This window comes from Tripterygium wilfordii, chromosome 1 (assembly GCF_013401445.1).
Source record: "Tripterygium wilfordii isolate XIE 37 chromosome 1, ASM1340144v1, whole genome shotgun sequence".
Lineage (NCBI taxonomy): Eukaryota > Viridiplantae > Streptophyta > Magnoliopsida > Celastrales > Celastraceae > Tripterygium > Tripterygium wilfordii.
The window spans coordinates 6,706,299-6,727,537 of record NC_052232.1 but is presented as its reverse complement, the minus strand read 5'-3'; the positions used below and the strand labels follow the sequence as shown (position 1 = coordinate 6,727,537).

The window sequence follows — 21,239 nt, the reverse complement described above, 5'->3', positions numbered from 1 at the left end:
ATATATAATTCAATCAGACATGCTTCTATATTACATGATCTTTAATTTGTCCCAATTAAATTTTGTATTATTCTTCATATGAACTTCTTTGAATCTTCCATTGAACTACACCAGATAATTCTTTTTATGTTGAATACTCTGTGGTCCTTATTTAAAGTGTGTGGTTCAATTGCTGGGTTGGACTTCAATTTGTTGTGGTGACTTTTAATTTGTGGTTTATCTCAAATTTTTTGTTAGAGAGTGAAAGGCCTCAATTGTATTGGTTGGATTTTGTTGGTCTACTATCTACTTTTTATTCTCTCCTTTGAACTTCGATTCTGGCTCTATTATTGGAGGTCTGGGTTATCGACCTTTTTTGGAGGTGAATAGGGGCTCTACTGTGCCATGAATTTCCGATGTGCTTGCTTCGTTGTTGTTTTTTGAGGTCTATCATTTTTGCTTTTGTTGGTCTTCGCTGTTGTGCTCCTCTTTGGTATACTCAATTCTTCCCTCTGATTGTTTATGCCTTCAATCGTAAGATATCTTACGATTTCGCCTATAAATGATAGAGCGTTATACTAATGTTTCTCAAATGATTGCAATTGATGACTTTTGTTGCAAACCTCTGCAGTTGAACCAAACGACGAAATGAGCTTTTTAAAATGCTCATTCACCCCTCATCTCCTATTCACCCCAACCATGTGTAACATATAAGGCTTCAAGCATGTGTGATAGTTATCGAGCATTGTTGTTTGTTGTTTGTTGACCACCGTCGATCAATAATTCGACAAATCACGCCACATCTCTTTTAAATTACCCGAGGCAACGTCCGGGCCCTGCACTAGTTACAATATAAACCATTGGAAGGAAATGGACAAAAAAACCATTAAAGGAAATGGAAACATTTCAAGAATCAATTGCGCCAAAATTGAAGGAGTTTTCGATACAAAGTTTTATAGTCAAACTCATAATTGAGGAGGAAGCTCGGGATAAGATTTGAAGGAGGAAATTTTTGTTATTTCAAATAGATGTGGATTAATTGTACCCAAAGACCAAAGTTAGCAAATGAAACCTCTATGTGGAGCTTATTTGATGTCAACAGATCCGCTACAAAGTGTCAGTTTGGTAGGGCAGCTCCGTTGGCCAGAAAGAAGCTCCCAGCTTCCGCTGCCTCCTTAATTTTTTTTCCCTTTTTTCTTTTTGTGGGACCCACGCCATCATTTTTTTGACCTTTTACATTAGTTAATGTGGGTCCCACAACTTAATCATATATATTTAATATATTATTTGGTTTTATAAATATTTTTACCAATAAATTTAATATTTATAATTAATATTATAAAAATTAATTTAATATTTATAAACAAATAAAATACACATTAATAATCTTCATATAAAAACTTATTATTTTATTTATTTGACTAATTAAAATTTTCAATTTTGATAAAAAAATTCTAATATACTTAAATTAATTTTAATAATAAATTATATTTATTAAATTAACTTTAATAACGAAATGATTAACAAATGATTATTAAATTCAAAATAATAGTTTTAGTCAACAGTTTTTCCCGTTAGTGTCAGTTTTTAATTCACCAAATACCTCATAGCATATTTCACAGCTTTAAGCTCAACATATTTTTCACAACATTTCCGTTAGATTGAAAATCAATTTTTTTGTTGTGCCAAACGGAGACAAAGTGTACCGTTTGATAGAGCGTCATACGCGCGTCCCGCTAAGCGGAAACGATGTATCTGACGCCATGCCAAACAGGCATATATATTCGGTAGGTATTCAAACAGAAATCCTAATTTAAAAGCGCATTCAAAAGTGATCGTTGTTCTTACGGGTTAGGGTTTTGCAAATTTGGAGAAGCCCAATTTCGGAAAATCTTCGCTATGCCGTGTATAAGGAGTCTCCCACGATTACTTTGCCTGAAGACATGGTTTTGATTACTCATTTTAGTATTTTTTTTTTATTTAGCAGAGGAATTAGAAGAGTATGGAAGAAGAATCGCTGGGAGATAATGATGCTAGAGTTAAGGTTTCTATGTTCGACTACTCGGTTGAGAATCACTTCAAAGCGGTTGACACAATTTCGAAGCTCTGTGGAGCGGTAGAGAATTTCGCTGTTGAAGAATGTGAAATTCAAAGGTTATCTGACTCAGTCACTTTCTTAAGGTGATTTTTTCTCAGTTTTACTGTGAAATATACAATTAATTTGGTGAATGAGTTTAGTTCTGTTCTTGAGTGTACACTTCGCTTTTCATCCTCAGGGTTCTTACGATGGCTAATCATTCTGTCAGTTTCTTTTAAGTAGTGTTTATGATATCTCTGATCTGAAGTCATTTCGAGTTTGATGTTAGCCTAAATCTTGTAGTGTTATTGTATGTGTATATACATGTAAGTATATCTCTGTGTATGCGTTTGTGATATATGCAATGGTATGTTCATATTTTGATTGTGTATACAGGGAATGGAGCTATTACAATTACAAGCCAAAAATTATTAGGTTTGGCTCAGAATCTCAGGCCTCCAGCATATTTTTACCTCAGTTATCATCTGCCAACGTTCCTAAGGTAAAAAAATAAACAAATAAAGTTAAAGCTATTTTTTTTTCTACATCCCACATTTACTATTGGTAGGATTTGTTTACCTCATTTAGTCTCTTTTCTGAACCACAAGGAAGGACCACATGAGAAGACCAAGCATTTAAAGGACAGGTATGAACCTACGAGTTTAAGTGTTTAGGTTTCAGCATTATGTTTTGTTCTTTACTTGGGCCTAATGGTATCAAATAAGGTTATAGTCTTTCAAACTGGTCACAATATAGATTTTCATACTGAACCAGTGATAATTGGGGTAATGTGAATGTTGGCATGAGTGAGTATTTTGGTAGATGGATAGCTGTGTTAGTGTTAGTGATTTTGGAGCCGAATAAGTCTAATTGGCTAGAGTTGGCTGGGTTTCAAAGATTCTTTTTAGGAAATTGTAGGTGGATCAACTAATGTGCAACTATTGCAAATGGTTTCTTTCTCTGACCAATTAACAGAAGGTTTATTTTTCTTTTTTTTGATCCTTTAGAAAATGGAGAAAAGGAAGATGTTTTGATAAGATGAAACTCAGTTAAGGTCATTAGATTTTTTATTGCCGCTCTTGGTCATATTTCCTTTTCAAGAATGGCATTTACCCTCCAGATTTAATTTATAATTTCTGTAGAAGTATGTAGTGGCTTTAGTTACCCTTTGCAGTTTGCTCCTCATTGTTCTTTTATTTTTTCCATCTCCTTATTCTAATTAATTATTGATGTCGCTAGTTTATAAATGCATTTGAGGCCATTCCAATTGACAAATTATTTTTTAGTGTCATCGAGAAGAAATTTTAGCTTGTATTTGTTGTTACTAACTTTTGGAAATCATGGGAGTTCCATTATATAACTTGATACTCAACTTTGGACTTTATACAACATTGCTTTACTACTTTTAAATCCTAACTGATTAAGCTACACTGCATATTTTACATGTTTCTCATTAATTTCTGTGCAGTAAAGACTTCATGTTTTATGTTGGAGGACCTGTTTGGGCTTTAGATTGGTGCCCTAGAGTTCACAAAAGGTCTGATTTTCATGTAAAAAATGAGGTAATCTTTTTCTTCTGTTTTTTTTTTTTTTAAATTAGTGAACATTCATGATTATAGGAAGTTGCAGTAATAATTTATTCATTATGATCACACATGCACTCTTACTAAAAAGAGAGGAGTACCTGGATTGAAGTGGTAGGATAGGACATGAACTCTAATACTCTATGGGATTAGTTGAGAGTATAGCTCTTGATAGGAACAAATGGAAAAGGAGAATTTACTTGATAGATCTCGCTAATTTCTCATATGGATTCATGTAGGCGTCTCCAACGTATTGTTTAGGATAGACGCTTTAATGATGATGATGAATCTTGAAAGTTTAACATGTCACTGGAACTTTGTCGTCATTGACTTCATCCCAATCATACCATGATGTATGAAGACCTTTAAATCTTGATAATCAGCAGTGAGATAGAATTCAGTTTTTCACGCCATTCATAATTTAGACATACTCAAAATTGATCTCTTAATGAATCACCCGACTGCCGATTTACGCAGGAGGGGCTTGTTCACCTCTTTTTTTTTCATTTCTGCAAAACTGTGATGATCTCACCGTTTGGGGTAATTGATCACAGAAGTTTGGCATCTTTGTGTTGAGTTACTTGGACCCCTGATGCCCTAACTATTTATGTCTATGTTGGTATTGTTATTAGCCTATATAGTTTTGGCAAAGTCGTGTTTTCATTATGAATAGACACTCATCATAATTTGGGTCCTTAAAATATTGTGAAGTGTGCTTGTATTCATATTACTAGAGGTAGACTTTTTAAGAAGACTAACCGAAGTATCTTATGCCTTTACCTTTTAATTTTTTAACATTTTTGTGCAACTATACCATCATGTTTGACTGCTTAATAATTGTTTTATATTTTTTCCCTCCAGTTTATCGCTGTTTCTGCTCATCCACCCGACTCTACTCATCACAAGATAGGTGCTCGGCTCATTGGGAGAGGTATGATACAGATATGGTGTATTCTGAATACCGGTGTGTGTGGGGAGGCAAAAGAGGATAAACCAACCAACAAAAAGAAGCCAAAAGTGGATAAACCAACTGACACAAAGAAGCCAAGAGGAAGACCTAGAAAGAAACCAGTGAATGAGGACGTAGAGAACCTATTAACTCAACCTAAGAGGCCAAGAGGAAGACCACAGAAGTATCCCAGAGATGAATCAGTTGATAGCATCAATTTCAACAATCAACTTGTTCAAGCTCTTGCTGTTCAATACCCTGAAGGCACATCTGAATTTCTTGCTACAGAGGGAGCATCTGCGAATACCCAAGAGGATTCTGTTAGAGAAAATAATGGTAAAAGACATAAAAGTTCCACCCTAAATATGTCAGCTTATGATTCAGATCTCAAAAATTCCATGCAAAAGAGAGTGTTGAAGAGGAAAGCAAGGTCATGTAAAATTGGTGGTGATGTGTCTCATCTACTCTTGACTGAAAATGAAGACAAAGTATCTTCTGCTACAGACTATCATATTGATGAGACATCTGGAAAGGATATTGTGGTCTCTAATAATGTTTCTGATAATAGTTTCATGGATATCGGCTCAGCTGCTTGTTCCATTCCAGATGATGTTGCTTTGCCAAGAATTGTGTTATGCCTAGCTCATGATGGCAAAGTTGCTTGGGATGTGAAATGGAGACCACTTAAAGAGTCAGATTTCAGATGCATACATCGGATGGGCTATCTAGCTGCTTTGCTACGGAATGGATCATTGCATGTGTAAGATATGTACTTCAGCTGTCTAATGATTTATATGTCGACATTTTTCTCGCTACTTCAGCAGTAATAATTTCTCTTCTTAGACATAGTAAATTTAGTATGAAGAAGGACTATGCGTAGAGGAAAGTAAAGTTACTATATGAACTGCAAATGGTATCTTTCAGACTTTCACACATTGAACATATGGATCCATAAATAATTGAAGTAGTTGCAATGGTAGTTGTTGCTAGGAGAAGCTATTTAATCAATATCGGTGAAGCTTAGTCAAATGATAAGAGACACTGTTACAATCAAAAGCCGTGTTCAGTAGAGGGTGATGTTTAGGAACTTCAAATTACTGCATTATAGTCCGACATATTTTCTCAGTTGATTTACTATAAAACAATGCTATTTGTGTCTGAGTTTTTAGCCCTTCCTATCAGTACAGTTTCACTTAAAGTTTTTAATTTTGAATATTGTTAAGTTATCTATGTTTATACTATGTTCCAATAAAAAAAAACTATGTTTATACTATGTATAAAGATGGTGATTTTACTTGATTCTATCCTTTGATTCTCTTTATAAAATGCAGGTGGGATGTTCCTCTTCCGCATGCCATGAAATCTATATATTCATCTTCTTGCAAGGAGGGAATAGATCCTTGCTTTGTAAAACTTGAACCTGTATTTAGATGCTCAATGGTGAAATCTGGCGGTATTCAGAGGTAATCTATTGGTCATCTTCATTATTTCAATATTACTTTGAAACTTTACTTGAGTGAAGGCCAAGATTATTCTAGTCCCTATATGTTATAGTGTCAAAATAAATATTTTTATTTCAAAACTTGTGTGTGAGGCTGTAATGTTTCAAGATCATTAAGAACGTACAAAAATTAACATTTTTTCTTTCCCATCACGCTTAGTTTTTTTGATATAGAAAGCTTACAGATCTTTTTAGAGACAGAGCAAACATTCTTGCAAACTAACAACTTGTTTGTACACAGCTTCAAGAACACGAAACTCTTTATCTTTGCTGTAAAAAAGTTGTTTCGCATGTTGATTATGAAGAGTATGAAAGATTATGGAGAAATGGTATATTACAAACTCCTATTTATAGAGAAAATAAGTATTATAATGGATGGACGAAATTGTCCCCAAAAAAATGTACAAGGCTAGCCGGATTTACTCTAAAAGTGACATGTTAAAGTCAAGAAACCATATCAGCAGATTAGCGAAATGCTATGTGCAAGATTTCTTAAAGATGCCTGTTAAACGTTCAGCAATTCCTTGTAGATTTTTTTGGAATTCCAGAATTATTCACTTTAAGGGCAACCCTTCTTCGAGTGGTAAAATGGGTTCACTGCAACCTATAACTCAAGGTGCACAGATAGCCTTTCTGCTATGGAGGGGTAAGGGTATGTACATCTGTCCTTCCCAGACCCACCTCTATATACGAGTCTTGTGCCTGGAATGTTTTTCTCCTTTTCTTTCCACAATTATTTGTGTCTTGTAGTTCTTGTCTAGTTTCTATGACTTATTCATGTACTCTACTTTCACTTTCTTAGTGGCTCTTCATAAAATTTCTTTGTGGCTCTAAAAATTAGATTTCCTGAATATTATTTGTAACTCTATTAGCCATGTTACATGCTCAATGTTGTTTGATTTATTTCTAATATTCTTTTTGTAGTATACCGTTGACAGTAGAATGGTCAACTTCATCCCTCCAAGATTACTTGCTTGCTGGATGCCACGATGGAACGGTGATTTGCATTAATCTAGTCTTTATATTTAGTTTTAAGTTGTATTGCATCCTGGCTTTTTATAGGGCAGCAGTTGTTTCCTCTAAACTAATTTGCATAAGAATGCTTTTCCCCTCTTCATTGTGTTTTTCTATATGTGTGACGGAACTTGTAGAATCAGTATATGCTGCAAATACTATATGTTAATTGAAACTTATTTTCTGCTCGATTATCATTTATTCTGCAGTACCTTTCCATACTGGCATTCTGATATCATCACGTTACTGTCAGGTTGTATTGTGGAAGTTCTCTGCAGGTGGTTCAACTGGAGGTAATGGCAAATTGTCATTTCCCTTTTTTTTTCTATCTGAACTTCTCTATAATAAGGCTTGAAGTTGGTTTTCTAACTTGATTTCAACTCCTTTATCTGCAGATACAAAACCTTTGCTTTGTTTCAGTGCGGATACAGTCCCCATTAGAGCAGTTGCATGGGCTCCAGTTGGAGGGTCAGTGAACTAGATTGAATATTTTTTTTTGGTCGTACTTTAATTATATGAAGGGGCAAACTTGTGGCCGAGTGGTAAAGTTGCTTCGATACAACCTGTCAGGGAAACGAGCTCTTTGCTTGCAGGGATCAGGCTGCATACATTTGCCCTTCCCTGGTCCATTGCTGGAGCCTTGTGTGGGGACGCTTACTTCTTATTCTAATTGTATAGAAATATTTATCTTCATGGCTCTTTTGTGCAAACTGTTGGGGTTTGTTTGGCTGTCAGCAGTCATGATGCCTAAGACCAACCTTTTGGCACAGCATGGGCCTTTGTTGGTAGGATTTCACTTGTATTAGTGATTATTAGCTGAAAGCAATTAGTGAACACTAACTTCTTCTTTCATTTCCTTCATCTCATTTCTCATATGGATTTGTAGCCAACCCCCCAGATATTGTTTGGACTTAATGCTTGGATGATGATGACAATGTTGTTAGTGGGGGAAAGTTTCTTATTTTGATTGTGATATCTTGGAGGCAAAGTTTTTTCCTCCCTTTTCTTTACCTGTATAATATGCTCTGGTTAAATTAATGTCAGTGATCGAGAGGGTGCAAATGTTATTTTAACTGCTGGACATGGAGGCATGAAGTTTTGGGACATTCGGTAAGCATTCAAGCATGTAACTGTTTGGTTGTCATCATCCCTGCTCTTGATATAAAAATCACGGTGTTTGCCTCTTCATTTTGACTGCTCAATAGATACATGATTTGCATCAATTTATCAGGACATAAATTCTAGATTATGCTGTGATTATAGAAGTTATGATTTAATTGTCTGCCAGCAGATTGTTCTGTTTTCACATAGCCTACTTCAAGTGATCATTAACTTCTTCCCCTCTACTGCTATCTGTTCATTGATTGATTGTTAGAGGAATAAAACCAATGACCTTTTTCATCTTAGCACAAGTGAATATACTACTCCAAGCCATAGTTCTTGTCCAACCAACTCAACTGCCACCCAAGATAATAGCAACATTTTGTAAGCCTTCTCCCACGACTGTCTGAACCAACAATAGCATAAAGCAGAGGTGCTGAACTTCTATTTTGCAAAGATTAAAATCTATTAGCTTAAATTCCTTTATATTGAAGCTTATCAATAGTTGAAAATTTTGCTTTATTACTTCTCCAGTGAGGGCGTGTGACTTTTGTTGGACTACATCTTTTTCAAATGGCTTTTCAGTGAAAATATCTTATCCTGTCCTGTGACTCATGTTAGGGACCTCCTGGTGAGTGATCGGACTTTAAACCCTTTTGTATTTTGTTCCTCTTTAACTCTTTAAGAGTACCCTGTCATTATTAGGTAATACATCATTCAATCTTATACAACAAACAGCAAGAAGGAAAAAAAAAGGTTTGGTGATTTGAGTTCACATAGTTAGAAGACAATAACAGTAAAGTTAATTCAAAAGCCGCTTTTTCCAAGTTGACTAAAAATAATTCAAGGTACTCGTCAGGCGACGATGTCATTGCACAGTGGATTGCTGATAAATCATATACCTATAGTAAAAAAGAGACTGCATGAATCCAGAGTGCACTGGATTATTGATCACAGCATATGGTGTGGACAAAAATTGTAGGAGTCCTTTTCGTTAAAAACAATTTCATTAAAGGGGAAACAAGATGGTGCAAACTTAGTGGAGAGATACTTAATGAAAAATGATGTGGTTATTAAATTTTTAGGATATAAGTAACAATCTCTTTAATGTTGCAGTGACCCTTTTCGTCCCTTGTGGGAAATTCATCCAGCACCAAGGTTTATCTACAGTTTGGACTGGCTACAAGATCCAAGGTGTTGTATTAGCTTTTTCAATGGAAAAATATATCATGGCTTATGTTTATGGTGTGTTTTTCCTGTCCCTGAAGCATAAAGTATTCATGTTTTCAGTTGTGTTATTTTGTCCCTTGATGATGGAACTATGAGGCTCCTTAGCTTTGTCAAGTCTGCATATGATGTCCCAGTTTATGGAAGACTTATCGTTGGGCCTAAACATCTAGGGCTGCATACGTATAATTGCTCATCCTTTGCCATATGGAGTGTTCAAGTGTCGAGGCTAACTGGTAATCTATCATGTTCTAATTTGACTACATCCCTAAAGCATGTGTTCATTCTTTTCAAGTATGTAAAATAATAATGAATAAAAAAACACGCAAGAGTATAACGGATGGGATATGGATGGGATGTTATCCTACTCAAACCCGTTTGATTGCCATTCCTTCCTATTAATCTATCATAGAAAAAAATAATTGAAAAACTGATTTGTCTTCATTGATTCTTCGAGTTTTATCATCAAAGTCAATGTAAATGCTTCTGAAATTATATGTACGCTTCCAGGTAAAAAAATCCCTTTTGCACGATATAGTCGGAATTTGCCCCTTTAGTTTTTGTTAGCCTTTTGCATCTTTCTTATACTGATAAGTTATTACCTTTTGGGTTTGCAATTTGCATTTCTCCATGTAACTATAGGGCAAAGGGCGCACAAGTCTTTTATCATCATCACCATTACCAAAGCTTTTATCTGAATAATTTGGGGAACAAAGGGGTCTAGGAATTGTTATTCGTCTTCCTAGTCTTCAACCCAAGAAAGGGATTGAAAGGAAGGGTTTCCCGCCTTTTTTCTTGAGTCGAAATAATAATGTCTATTAGACATCAGTCAAAGATTCCTATTCTTGATTTATACTTTTTTTCGGGTGTATTGGAACCCCTTTTTCCTTTTTACTACGTATAATCTAATTGGTGTCCAAAAACCAGCAAGGGAGGGGAAATCTTGATCATCTAGAACGTCTTTAATGAAGTCATAGAAAATAATATCAAATTTAATGGAATATTAAGCTACATGATTTTGCCTGAGTAATTAGTTGGAATCCACTACATGGATTTTCTTTCGCCATTCTTATGAGTTTCATCTTAATCTTTTTTCATCGTCTTCTTTTCTTATTGTCTCATACTTGAACGTTTTGGATACTTCGTATAATCGCACTAGTATCTCTACGTTGTACATTCCAAAATTAGCTTGGTGATTTTATCGTATCCTCTCTTGGTACTACCCTCCAAAATTGAATTGTCTTAATTCTTATCCTATCCTTCATGGTATTGCAATGGTGGGTTTGACGTAGTTCTACTCTTCTTGACAACCTATCCAAGGCCCAAGCCCTTCTCCTTTGTCTTTGCTTAGGACCAGCTATGTTATCAGGAAAAGTTACACAAGTCACTTAATAATTGAGAAAAAACAAGGGACAAAGACCTTAGTTTTGTGTAGGTGTTTCTCTTTGACAACTATGGGGTAGGTTTAATGAAATCTTCATTTTCGTGTAATTCTTGACTAGGTTGCTGAATATTGTGAATTCTTTTCACTCTGATTTTATGTTTATCATCACAACCAGCTTATTCACGCATCTCAGCTTTAAATTGTAGGCATGGTTGCATATTGCAGTGCAGATGGTACTGTCATCTGCTTCCAGGTAATTTTGGCTGCCATTAGATATATGTTGCCAGCTATGTTTGTCCTCTCCTTATTGTATTGATGCTTATCTTTTACTAATAAAGGAGAAACAGAACTAAGTATTTCTGTCATAATTTCTACGGAACGTTCATGCATCTTAAGATGCAGAGTAGCAGGGTAGCATATAATTCTCTAAGCAACTAATTCTATATTTGGATGAGATTCTAAATAAATAATAAGCAACTCGAACAGTGCATACTCCCGTACAATTATATTTCATTCTACATATAACAATGAAGAAATTCTTAAATAGGGAAAAATTGTATGCTTTTAGTTTTTGAAGTTGCTAATTATTTGTTCACCACTTTTGGGTACTTTTGATGATTAGCTCACACGTAAAGCAGTGGAAAAGGATTTTGCACGAAATCGGGCCCCTAATTTTGTGTGCGGATCCCTGTGTGTGGATGAATCTGCTCTTGTGGTCTGCTCTTCGTTAGTGGATACAGCTTTAACCTTGAAGAAGCCAACAAACGATAATGCGGAGGCCCCACGATCCATGCAGGGTTTCTTATCACCGTCAAATCATCTTAAACGGTGTAATGATAAGAAGGCCAAAAGTCCAATTCTAAATAATCACACATTAGGTAAGGCTTAACTGTTTTGTGACAAGATACACATCACTGGCAATCCATTCTTTCTTGCCTCTATTAATATCATTCTTGAATTTTTATCCATTTTGTTGCAGGTCTTTGTTATGAAGATGATCCTGCTACGGAATGTGGCACTGATGAAACTTTGGCCTCCTGCGAGAGCAAAACGATACCAAAATCCAGGAGTAGTAAGCAAAATGCAGAGGACGATCAAGGATTTGTATGTGAAGATGAAGAGCCAGATATACATGGCAAAGAAAACAGAAATGTGGGAAAATGTAATAAAACTGAAGATTTCCCTTCCAAAACCGTTGCAATGCATAGAGTGAGATGGAATATGAACAAGGGCAGTGAGAGATGGTTGTGCTATGGAGGAGCAGCAGGCATTGTACGGTGTCAAGAGATTATGACATCTCATGCAGCCTGGAGATGAGATGACTCTCCAGTGTCAAATTATCTTATGTTTCGTAGTTTGTAAATTCTTCTCCAGCTTGTTTATCTTTTTATTTAGCCGATCGTAGTCTCCTCATATTCTCTCTCATGGAACTGTGGTAGTAAATTTTTGAATATACATATCTATTTTGCAATTTGAGTTCAATATTGTAGGATGGTTTGATCCTTTGTGATTCCGAATTAGGTATTGGATTTGCCCCCCCTGGATGAAATCTGTTGCATGTTCAGTCCCTGTGGGGAAGATAAATTTCATAGGTCATGTAATTTTGTGGTGACAGGGAACTATTCCATTCCAACTGTATACATTAGTATCTGAGTATGTAAAATGGTAAGAGTTCATTGGTACTTGAGCAGTCTCTTGGATCTCTGATAGAAGGATGCTGTTGACGATAATTATGATTGTTCAACTGCCCTAGTCCTTTGACTGGCCCTGCGCCTTTCCGCTTTGCCTATCATAACTTGTCAATACTAAGAGCTTCAATCACTTAAGAGTGGTTTTGGATTGATGATTTGGAAGAAAGTGAAAAGAAGGGAAATGTGGTTTTCTTTCAATCTTTTATTTGGATAATTTACAAAAAAAATTAAGAAAGGGATTTGAGGAGATTTGGAATGAAGATTGCATTAAATTTTTATTAAAATTTTTCCTCCTCAAAATGGAGGCTGGGAAGGGATGACTATTTAAATTATTTATAAGTTAAAAATCTATTTTATCCCCCTGTACATAACACTGTAACATAAAAATAAAAATAAGGATAAATTAGTAAATTAAAATACTTTTCTTGTATTTTATTTTATATCTATTCAAACATGGGAGATGAAAAGTATTATTCCTTCCCTTTCTCTCCCATCCTCTTATTTTCCCTTCCATTCCCTTCCCTTCCCTCAATCCAAACACACTCTCAATGTATTTAGAATAAGGGTGAAATAATGACTTAGAATGTATTTAGAACCAGGGTGAAATAAGGTTGCAGGTGAAAACCTTTTTTTTTAAAAAAAAAACACACTTAACATTTGTAGTACCCCATTTTGGTTCGACTAGAGTGACATTCATATGAGCGGGGATCCTACTCAGGACAACACCCACGCGGAATTCTTAAGACTTCGACTCGACTTACAATTAGTAGTCATGAGTGTGACTTGGTACGAGTAAATTCCTATCCCCGTGATCAGGTCTAGTCACGGGATTAACAGTTCGCGTTCATATGGACAAGATAAGATAGACGACATATGGACTCAAAGTTGTGAATTTTATTATTTAAGATGAGATTACAATTAGATTCTTCTATAAAAATGATTACAAGGAAGTCTTCGGCAGATCATCTTCCCTCTTGATATGAACCTAAATGATCTTACAGTTCATATAAATTATATGCTCTACAAATAAAATTATATTTATTGCAAATAAATTTTATACATTACAGATAAATTATGTCTTGCAGATAAATGATTTTATGCACTGTAGATAACAGTGCATATAAATTTATAACGCGAGATTTTTTCAATATGAGAATATAACAATGAATGATATTATTTAAAAGAGTTTTCCACGCTGATTTAGAAAGATAAATCACTTTGAGGTTTCATTTAAGAACAGAAAAAAGTCAAAATTAATAATATCATACATGAGAAATGTGGATAAGAAAAGCGTCGAATGAATAGTTTGTAAATTTTTTAAGCATATAAGTAATTCAATGAGAGTTGTCCTTATTTGACATGGGTTGGGCTTGTCGATGGGTTGAATATTTCAATGATAATTGGGCTTAAACAACCTTAGACTACGCTTGTTAAATATCAAAACTGGGCTGGATAATAACAAAGGCCCATTTCAATTCCTGACGTTAGATCTCAGACAAAGAACAAATATCAACCGTGCGATCTAGGTCTACTCAAAAACCCCATCATTTTTCTCCACCACCACTATAAAGACCACGAAACCCTCATTTGCCCTTTCCACCTGCCTTCCGTCGTCCTAGAATTTATACCTTTCAACTTCCAGTGCTGTAGCAGAAACCGGAGGTTAAAGTGACGGCGCCGCTCTGCTGTCCGCCTTGACGGAGCTTTAAGCTTTTCTTGGCCCTCAGTTTTGCCTCTCTCTCTTTCGTTGTCAATATTTGTTTTAGATAGCTTTTGTTTGAATCTCAAGTGCGTCGAATCAGAACTAGATATGGTGCATAAACCCTCCAAGGCCGACAAGAAGCTCGCTTATGATGCGAAGCTGTGCAATTTGCTGGACGAGTTCAGCCAGATACTGATTGTGGCGGCTGACAATGTCGGATCGAACCAGCTCCAAAACATCCGCCAGGGTCTCCGCGGTGACTCAACTGTCCTGATGGGAAAGAACACCATGATGAAGCGTTCTATACGTATCCACGCCGAGAATACCGGCAACAATGCTTTCTTGAACCTCATCCCTCTGCTCCAGGTCTTACTTACCTCCTATTGCCGTTTGTGAGACGTTAATTTGTTTTTTCGGCGTTCTGTTTTTGATTTTTTTTTTGGTTTGCATTTGAAACAGGGCAACGTTGGGCTTATTTTTACTAAGGGTGATCTGAAGGAAGTAAGCGAGGAGGTTGCCAAGTACAAGGTATATATTTATTTATCGCCTGTGTGGCATTAAGGTGTCCTTGTTTTTGAAGGGTTCTTTGCTTTACCATGATATCGTACAGTAATGAATATTATTTTCTTGTGGGGTGCTTTCACTGTTTAGTTTAGTTTAGGAGTGAGCTTGACAAGTCTGGATTTTGCTATTGATAATGGTGGTAAATACATGCAATTCTAATTCTGGGAGACTATGGTCAATTTTTATAGGTTTGCTTAGAGGTGCACCACTTTATACTGTTTGGTTCTTGGAAGTTTAAAAGGAGATAATGACATTCATTTCCATTGTTTAGGTCCTTTCAAATAAAGGATACAATAGAAAAGTGTTATTGATTGAGGTCTTTCAAATAAATTCCTTCCTCCTGCTAATTGAAAGTTTCATGGGGGTGGAAGAATTTGGCATTTCATTACTGGTACTAGTGGAGAAATACAGACTGTTTCTTCGAAAATTGATACAACACTTTCAAGTCTGAATCTGAAGCTTGCTATTAAATTACTGATTGTTTTTCATATGTTATAAACAACTCAACCAGTTCTTATAATTTTATGGTTCTTAATATGTTTGGTGTGATGCTTCACTGCATTGCTAACACAAATGTGAATGTATTGTTGTTGTAGACACTAGACACAATTCATTCTGAAACTCTGTCTTTTTGCTTAGATTTAAATTTTTCTGAGCCCAGATAATAATAGGTTGAACTGCTATAATATGTTTGGTGTGTAATGCTTTACTGCATTGCTAAGACGAATGTGAATGTATTGTTGTTGTAGACACTGGACACAATTCAGTCTGAGCTGGGAAGCACGGACACTTGCATTGATAGCCAATGCAAGTGTCCGACACTTGCTTTTGCACGACACCTGCTCGACACATGTCGGCCAATTTTTGGTTTGGAAAGACTGCATAACCTCAAACTGGGTGTAGAAGAGCATGCTTCTCTCGTTACTTTTCTCTCTCTACGACTGTACCTCTTGTTGCCCCCTTCCATAAGTGGCAATTTTTACTAATGTAACTTTGAAAGTTTCTATAGAGACTAAGGATTTTGTCATATCACTGAATCTGTTAGTATTTTGTGGTAAGTTACCCATGTATAGAACCTAATTTGGAGCAGTTGGACCTATAAATAGAATCTGATGATTACGTAATGTAGTTTGTTCAATTTTATTAAGAATTTTTTAAAGTTCACAAGAATAACAGGTGTAAATATTGTCTGAAGACCACTTGTCGAGAAACGTTAGGAGATTTACCCTATAGAAGCTTCATATTCATGCACTTGTTTAATTTGCAATTTAAATTATTTAGCAAAATGGCAAGGTTCTGCTTTAATGACTGTTGTTACCTCTATATGGTAAGTTGCAGTGGTTATTTGGATTGCATGGTTCTAGCCTGTTGCCTAAATTTGCCAACACGAGTTTCTTTCTACTTGAACAGGTTGGAGCTCCGGCTCGTGTTGGTTTGGTTGCTCCTATTGATGTGGTTGTTCCTCCTGGTAACACTGGGCTCGACCCATCTCAGACTTCTTTCTTCCAGGTCTGTTTTTCTAATTTCCTATGAAGTTTTTCCCCCTCTCGGAGCTTAGCTGTTCAGTATGATGTTCAAGTTCAACTGTTTTACATTCCATCAAAATTCCAGGTTCTCAACATTCCTACCAAGATTAACAAGGGTACTGTTGAAATCATCACTCCTGTGGAGCTTATCAAGAAGGGTGACAAGGTTGGCTCTTCTGAGGCGGCCTTGCTTGCGAAGCTTGGGATTAGGCCCTTCTCATATGGTCTCATTGTTCAATCTGTGTATGATAATGGATCAGTCTTCAGTCCAGAGGTGCTCAATCTCACTGAGGATGATCTTATTGAGAAGTTTGCAATTGGTGTTTCAATGGTCAATGCTTTGTCCCTTGCAATCTCATTCCCATCCCTGGCAGCCGCACCATTTATGTTCAAGAATGCCTACAAGAATGTTTTGGCTATTGCGCTAGAAATTGATTATCCCTTACCTCAGGCAGAGGAGATAAAGGAATATCTGAAGGTTTGTACTTCATGCTCTATCAAGGTTTACTTTGTTTTCCAATCGCCATGTTTATTTTAATGTTTTTTTTTAATGCAGGATCCTAGCAAGTTTGCTGCAGCCGCTGCCCCTGCTGCAGCTGCTTCTGATGGTGCCCCTGCTGCTGCCAAGCAAGAGGAGAAGGCGCCAGAGCCAGAGGAGGAGTCTGATGAGGAGATGGGTCTGGGTCTCTTTGACGATTAGTTTGACTGTGTTTGTTTATGGAAGTTCTGACAATGATTTTGTTTTAATGTTGGATTATAGATTGAAGTTTCGGTGTTGTGGGGTTAATAAGCATTTGGAGTTTGTATGAATTAATATTTGCTTGTTTAATTAAGTGACATTATTTAGTTGTTTATTCCTCAGTTTATGTTCTATGCAATCTTCATGTTATATGTTTGTTCTGGTCAATTAATTTTCTGTGGAGAAAAATGGAAGGCCTTAACATCATTCTTTCTTTTAATTACTAGAGACGTTAATTTATTTTTTTAGAATAATATAAATTGTAACAATATATGGCCGTGATACACCCCAAAGCGTTATTGATGGACATGATACACCAAAATGTTATTGAATAACGTAGATACAAGTTATTGAATAACGTAGGCAAGTGTATCGATGGATGTGATGCACCAAAATGTTATTGAATAACGTAAGCAATTGTGATACATCAGAGCGTTATTGATAGACGTGATACACCAAAACGTATGCAATTGTGATACACCAGAGCGTTATTGATGGACGTGATACACCAAAACGTTATTGAATAACGTAGGCAATTGAATAACATATGAAGAAACTCTGCAAACTAGAGGGAAGCGTTATTGACGGACATGATACATCAAAACATTATTTAATAACATAGGTAATTGAAGAACATAGGAAGAAACTTATAAAAAAAAAGAGTAAACGAGAAAATGGAAACTAGAGGGAAGCATTATTGACGGATGTGATACATTAAAACCTTATTGAATAACGTAGGCAATTAAATAACATACGAAGTTTGTACCATAATATATATATATATATATATATATATATATATATGAAGAAACTCATAAAAAAAAAGAGTAAACGAGAAAGTGGAAAGTAGAATAAACATAAACAATTAAATTTCATATTTATTTTCATGATTGACGTTCCATTACAAGATTTGTTTGATTCATACAAATATTCTCAATTAACACAATAATATTCTCTAATATACACAATTCTTGAGCAACAAAATAAAATACAACAAATTCTGCTTGTTTCTGAATATCAAAAAGACAGTCCCAGTCCGAGTCCTCATTGTTTGATAGTTTGATCAGAATGGAACCGTATAGGGCAGAGCAAATAGATCAGCCTCAGGCAAGTAATGGGCTCTGGGCCATTGCAGAGACTCTGCAACAACCACCTCCTCCTGACTAGTGCAGCCTCCAATTTTCTCCTGACTAGTGCAGCCTCCAATTCTTTCACAACTCAGAAACCAGTCTTGTTGATTATCTGAAGTCTGTGAAACCCACTCCTCAATCAAATCTTTGTACAGAGGCACCGCTTTCATCATGGATTTCAAATTTACAATATCCTCCAGACCTGCAACGACTTGTGCTAAATCCTCCGAGTTACCAAAGATTTTGGGCTTCTTACTTTCCTCCTTCTTATCCTTCTTCATGTCTCGTCTCTTCAAGCCCCTCTTGTTCTCGGTGGATGATTCAAGGAAGAAGGCAAGATCACCGGAATCGCTTCTCGTACACCTTGGAGGCGGAAAAGGAACGCACCTTGACATGGCTCAAAGCAATCCTCAAAATATTTCTTTGATGGTGGTTTGTGTATCCACTGATCAACACCTCTTTATATATATAGACCCTAATTACTCCTAATTCAGATAGGTAAATGAATCCTACTTCTATTTCTTCTAATAATGAAAAAAAAATACAAAAATATTTAGAACTTAAAACGTGTAAGATGCAGGAAAAAATAAATTCAAATCTTTTATAATTTTCTCTTTAAGAGATCGATCTTGTTCTCGCTCCTCTTTCTATTCTCTTCTGTTAAAGTACACTTCAAACTTCCCATTCACGTAGTAGATTGTTAGCAGGAAACATAGATAGCTCATTTACTATCCACTGCTCATTTATTATACAAGCTGCAGGTGGTTTGTATAGCGAGCCCAATCGGTGACAGAGGAAGAATCACCTTCAAGAATGATTTACTGTCACATTATTATCACATCATGCCTCAATTAAAGTAATGAACGAATGGTTAATTAGATATTCAACAACCAAATAGATACATTCTTACTCAGCTTTTACACGCACTGCATGTTAGTTAAAAAAGATGAGTGGGAGAGTTATAATTGTACAATTTCTACGTTCCCATTTTTCTTTTTACAAAAATAAAAAATATTAAAATAAGGGTGTTATATTCTCTTATATTTGTGGTAAGCAATATCCAGGAGTATATATGCTACTTGTTTACCAAACAACCATTTTGCCACACGTAATTGTAGACAATTTTGGAACAAATAAAGGTAGTATTTCAAAATGATACTCGTATGAATAATTTTGTAACAATTCCAAATTTTATGATAAATATGTTCATGTCTTATTAATGTAATGTCGAAATTAATCCTGTGGGAAATTGTAGTAAATTGTTAATTACGATTTTAATACGGTTTTGCTATAATTATGGAGTAAATTGTTTTAATTATTTTATTTAATATTTACTTTTAAATAGTTATAACTATTTATCATTATTTTCTAAATTATTTGTTATTTATTTTACTTTTTTTTTTTTTTGCATTTGTTACATCTAAAATGCATAATACTCTTGTACGTAATTTGTCACAACATATATGATACTAACAAAAATTGAACCAACATTTTAACCAACATATATACTACTGACAAAATTACATGCCAAACGAAACCTAAAATTCATTCTCACCTTCATCCTATTCCTACCCTCTAAATACCAACCAAATGCCCATTTACTATCCACTACTCTGACAAGTGCATCAAAGCATGTCTTGCCAACTGTTACAAAAAACAGCCTCCTCAGCATTGTCCAAGTTTTGAGTATAGGCCTTCTTGATTACTCTGTTTGACAAGTACATACAATTCAATGGAAACTAACTTCATTAAACTTTACTTTATCGAAACAAAATTTGTAGTAACTGATAACTGTAAAAAATGTACACTTTTAATAATGAATTATTAAAGCATTTATCACATAATTAGGGTTTAAAGTGATTATTACACCATTAAAATGCAAATATCATTCTCACTCACTTTGTATTTGTTTTTACATTTTCAGGCCCAATTCATACCAACCCATGTTCAACATTTACTGACCCATTTCGTGAAGAGCCCATTTGCTTGTGTCCACTACCATCTTGACCAATTTCTTGATTATCATTTGAAAGCCCACCACATGATTTGTCAAAACCATTATCATTACCATTTCCACCTATACATATATACAGATATATGTATATCTCTCTTGACATCATTCCATGCGTCACCATAATTTTAGTGCAAATTGATGTGCAACAATCCTTTATTCAATGGTGGTGACTCCACTTACTTAGTGCAAATTGGCCATTCAATGGATGAATAACTCCTAATTTCCTATAAATAGAGAGCTAGGAGGAAGGAACACAAGAAAACATTGAAGGAGGGGAGAAAGAGGCAAGAGGAGAAGAAGAATTAGAGAGTGAGTTCTTGAGTTTTTATTTTCTCTTTTACAACAATTCTCTCACACATTCTTTCTAGAATTTTGTGAGATTAATTGTTGGTTGTGTAAACCTAGTATGAGGAACTAATCTTCTTACTAGGGTGATGATGGATCCACTCTATTGTATCTACATAAATTTGGTTTGATTAATTATTAGTTTATTTATGTTATGTCAAGTGTTAATTAGTTATTCTTTATTGATAATTAAATCTTGATACTTAGCTACCATCTAGGTTTGATTACCATGATACAAATTGAGGCATATGCCCATGTCCAATTTGAGACCTGCTTCTTGCAATTAACACCGGAGTTACCTAGACATAGATGCCATATGCTAGGATCTTTGTGATCGCTACATAAGTTACCATAAATCCTAATGCATTATTCATTGTCCTAGCCAATCCAAATGCCCATGGTTGGTTGCAATTGAGAATAGACATGGTAAGTCAAATGCCCATGACTATTACATAAATAAGGGGACTTGATCTTTGACATGCATGAATGAAATGATAATTGTCGGCTAAATAATTTAAATACAATAGAGTTGGTGAAATCGGATCCCTAGTGTTTGTTTATTTGTGTTAATCCTTATTCATTTTGTTTCCATTGATAATCACAAAGAGTTGGAATTGCAGATATTTAATATTCAGTCATTGTGGGTACGACACTCGTATTTGCCACTTCTATACTACAATTGATTCGTGCACTTGCGAGTATAATTTGGATTT

The 21,239-nt window shown here is 35.3% G+C and overlaps 2 protein-coding genes across 8 annotated transcripts; both read left to right on the top strand.

Annotated features, from left to right (window-relative positions):
- The first annotated feature begins 1,821 nt into the window (after nucleotides 1–1,821).
- On the top strand, nucleotides 1,822–12,491 carry LOC120003150. 7 transcript variants are annotated; one of them, XM_038852082.1, is made up of 15 exons: nucleotides 1,822–2,160; nucleotides 2,453–2,558; nucleotides 2,665–2,702; nucleotides 3,525–3,618; nucleotides 4,501–5,348; nucleotides 5,920–6,010; nucleotides 7,014–7,086; nucleotides 7,313–7,396; nucleotides 7,499–7,571; nucleotides 8,148–8,213; nucleotides 9,321–9,398; nucleotides 9,495–9,667; nucleotides 11,022–11,068; nucleotides 11,438–11,693; nucleotides 11,795–12,491. In XM_038852082.1, exons 1-15 carry the CDS (start codon nucleotides 1,982–1,984, stop codon nucleotides 12,130–12,132), a joined length of 2,544 nt encoding a protein of 847 aa, XP_038708010.1. In that variant the 5' UTR covers nucleotides 1,822–1,981; the 3' UTR covers nucleotides 12,133–12,491. The 7 variants fall into 7 exon arrangements, with proteins under 7 accessions (XP_038708010.1, XP_038708011.1, XP_038708019.1 ...); XM_038852083.1 differs by having other exon boundaries at nucleotides 1,824–2,160; nucleotides 5,920–6,051; nucleotides 7,357–7,396; XM_038852091.1 differs by having other exon boundaries at nucleotides 2,128–2,160; nucleotides 2,669–2,695; nucleotides 3,519–3,618.
- Nucleotides 12,492–14,095: 1,604 nt separating this feature from the next.
- LOC120002477 (60S acidic ribosomal protein P0-like) lies at nucleotides 14,096–17,176 on the top strand. Its single transcript, XM_038851253.1, has 5 exons — nucleotides 14,096–14,574; nucleotides 14,668–14,736; nucleotides 16,183–16,281; nucleotides 16,384–16,776; nucleotides 16,855–17,176. The coding sequence occupies exons 1-5, from the start codon at nucleotides 14,317–14,319 to the stop codon at nucleotides 16,996–16,998; spliced, it is 963 nt and encodes a 320-aa protein (XP_038707181.1). The 5' UTR covers nucleotides 14,096–14,316; the 3' UTR covers nucleotides 16,999–17,176.
- Nucleotides 17,177–21,239: the final 4,063 nt, after the last annotated feature.

Excerpts from the sequence above, each read along its gene's own strand:
- LOC120003150 (XM_038852082.1), top strand. The coding sequence starts at position 1,982 with ATGGAAGAAGAATCGCTGGGAGATAATGATGCTAGAGTTAAGGTTTCT. Across the intron at positions 6,011-7,013 it reads GCTTTGTAAAACTTGAACCT|TATACCGTTGACAGTAGAAT; the intron begins GTATTTAGATGC and ends TTCTTTTTGTAG. Across the intron at positions 11,694-11,794 it reads TCTAAATAATCACACATTAG|GTCTTTGTTATGAAGATGAT; the intron begins GTAAGGCTTAAC and ends ATTTTGTTGCAG.
- LOC120002477 (XM_038851253.1), top strand. The coding sequence starts at position 14,317 with ATGGTGCATAAACCCTCCAAGGCCGACAAGAAGCTCGCTTATGATGCG. Across the intron at positions 14,575-14,667 it reads ACCTCATCCCTCTGCTCCAG|GGCAACGTTGGGCTTATTTT; the intron begins GTCTTACTTACC and ends CATTTGAAACAG. Across the intron at positions 16,777-16,854 it reads AGATAAAGGAATATCTGAAG|GATCCTAGCAAGTTTGCTGC; the intron begins GTTTGTACTTCA and ends TTTTTAATGCAG.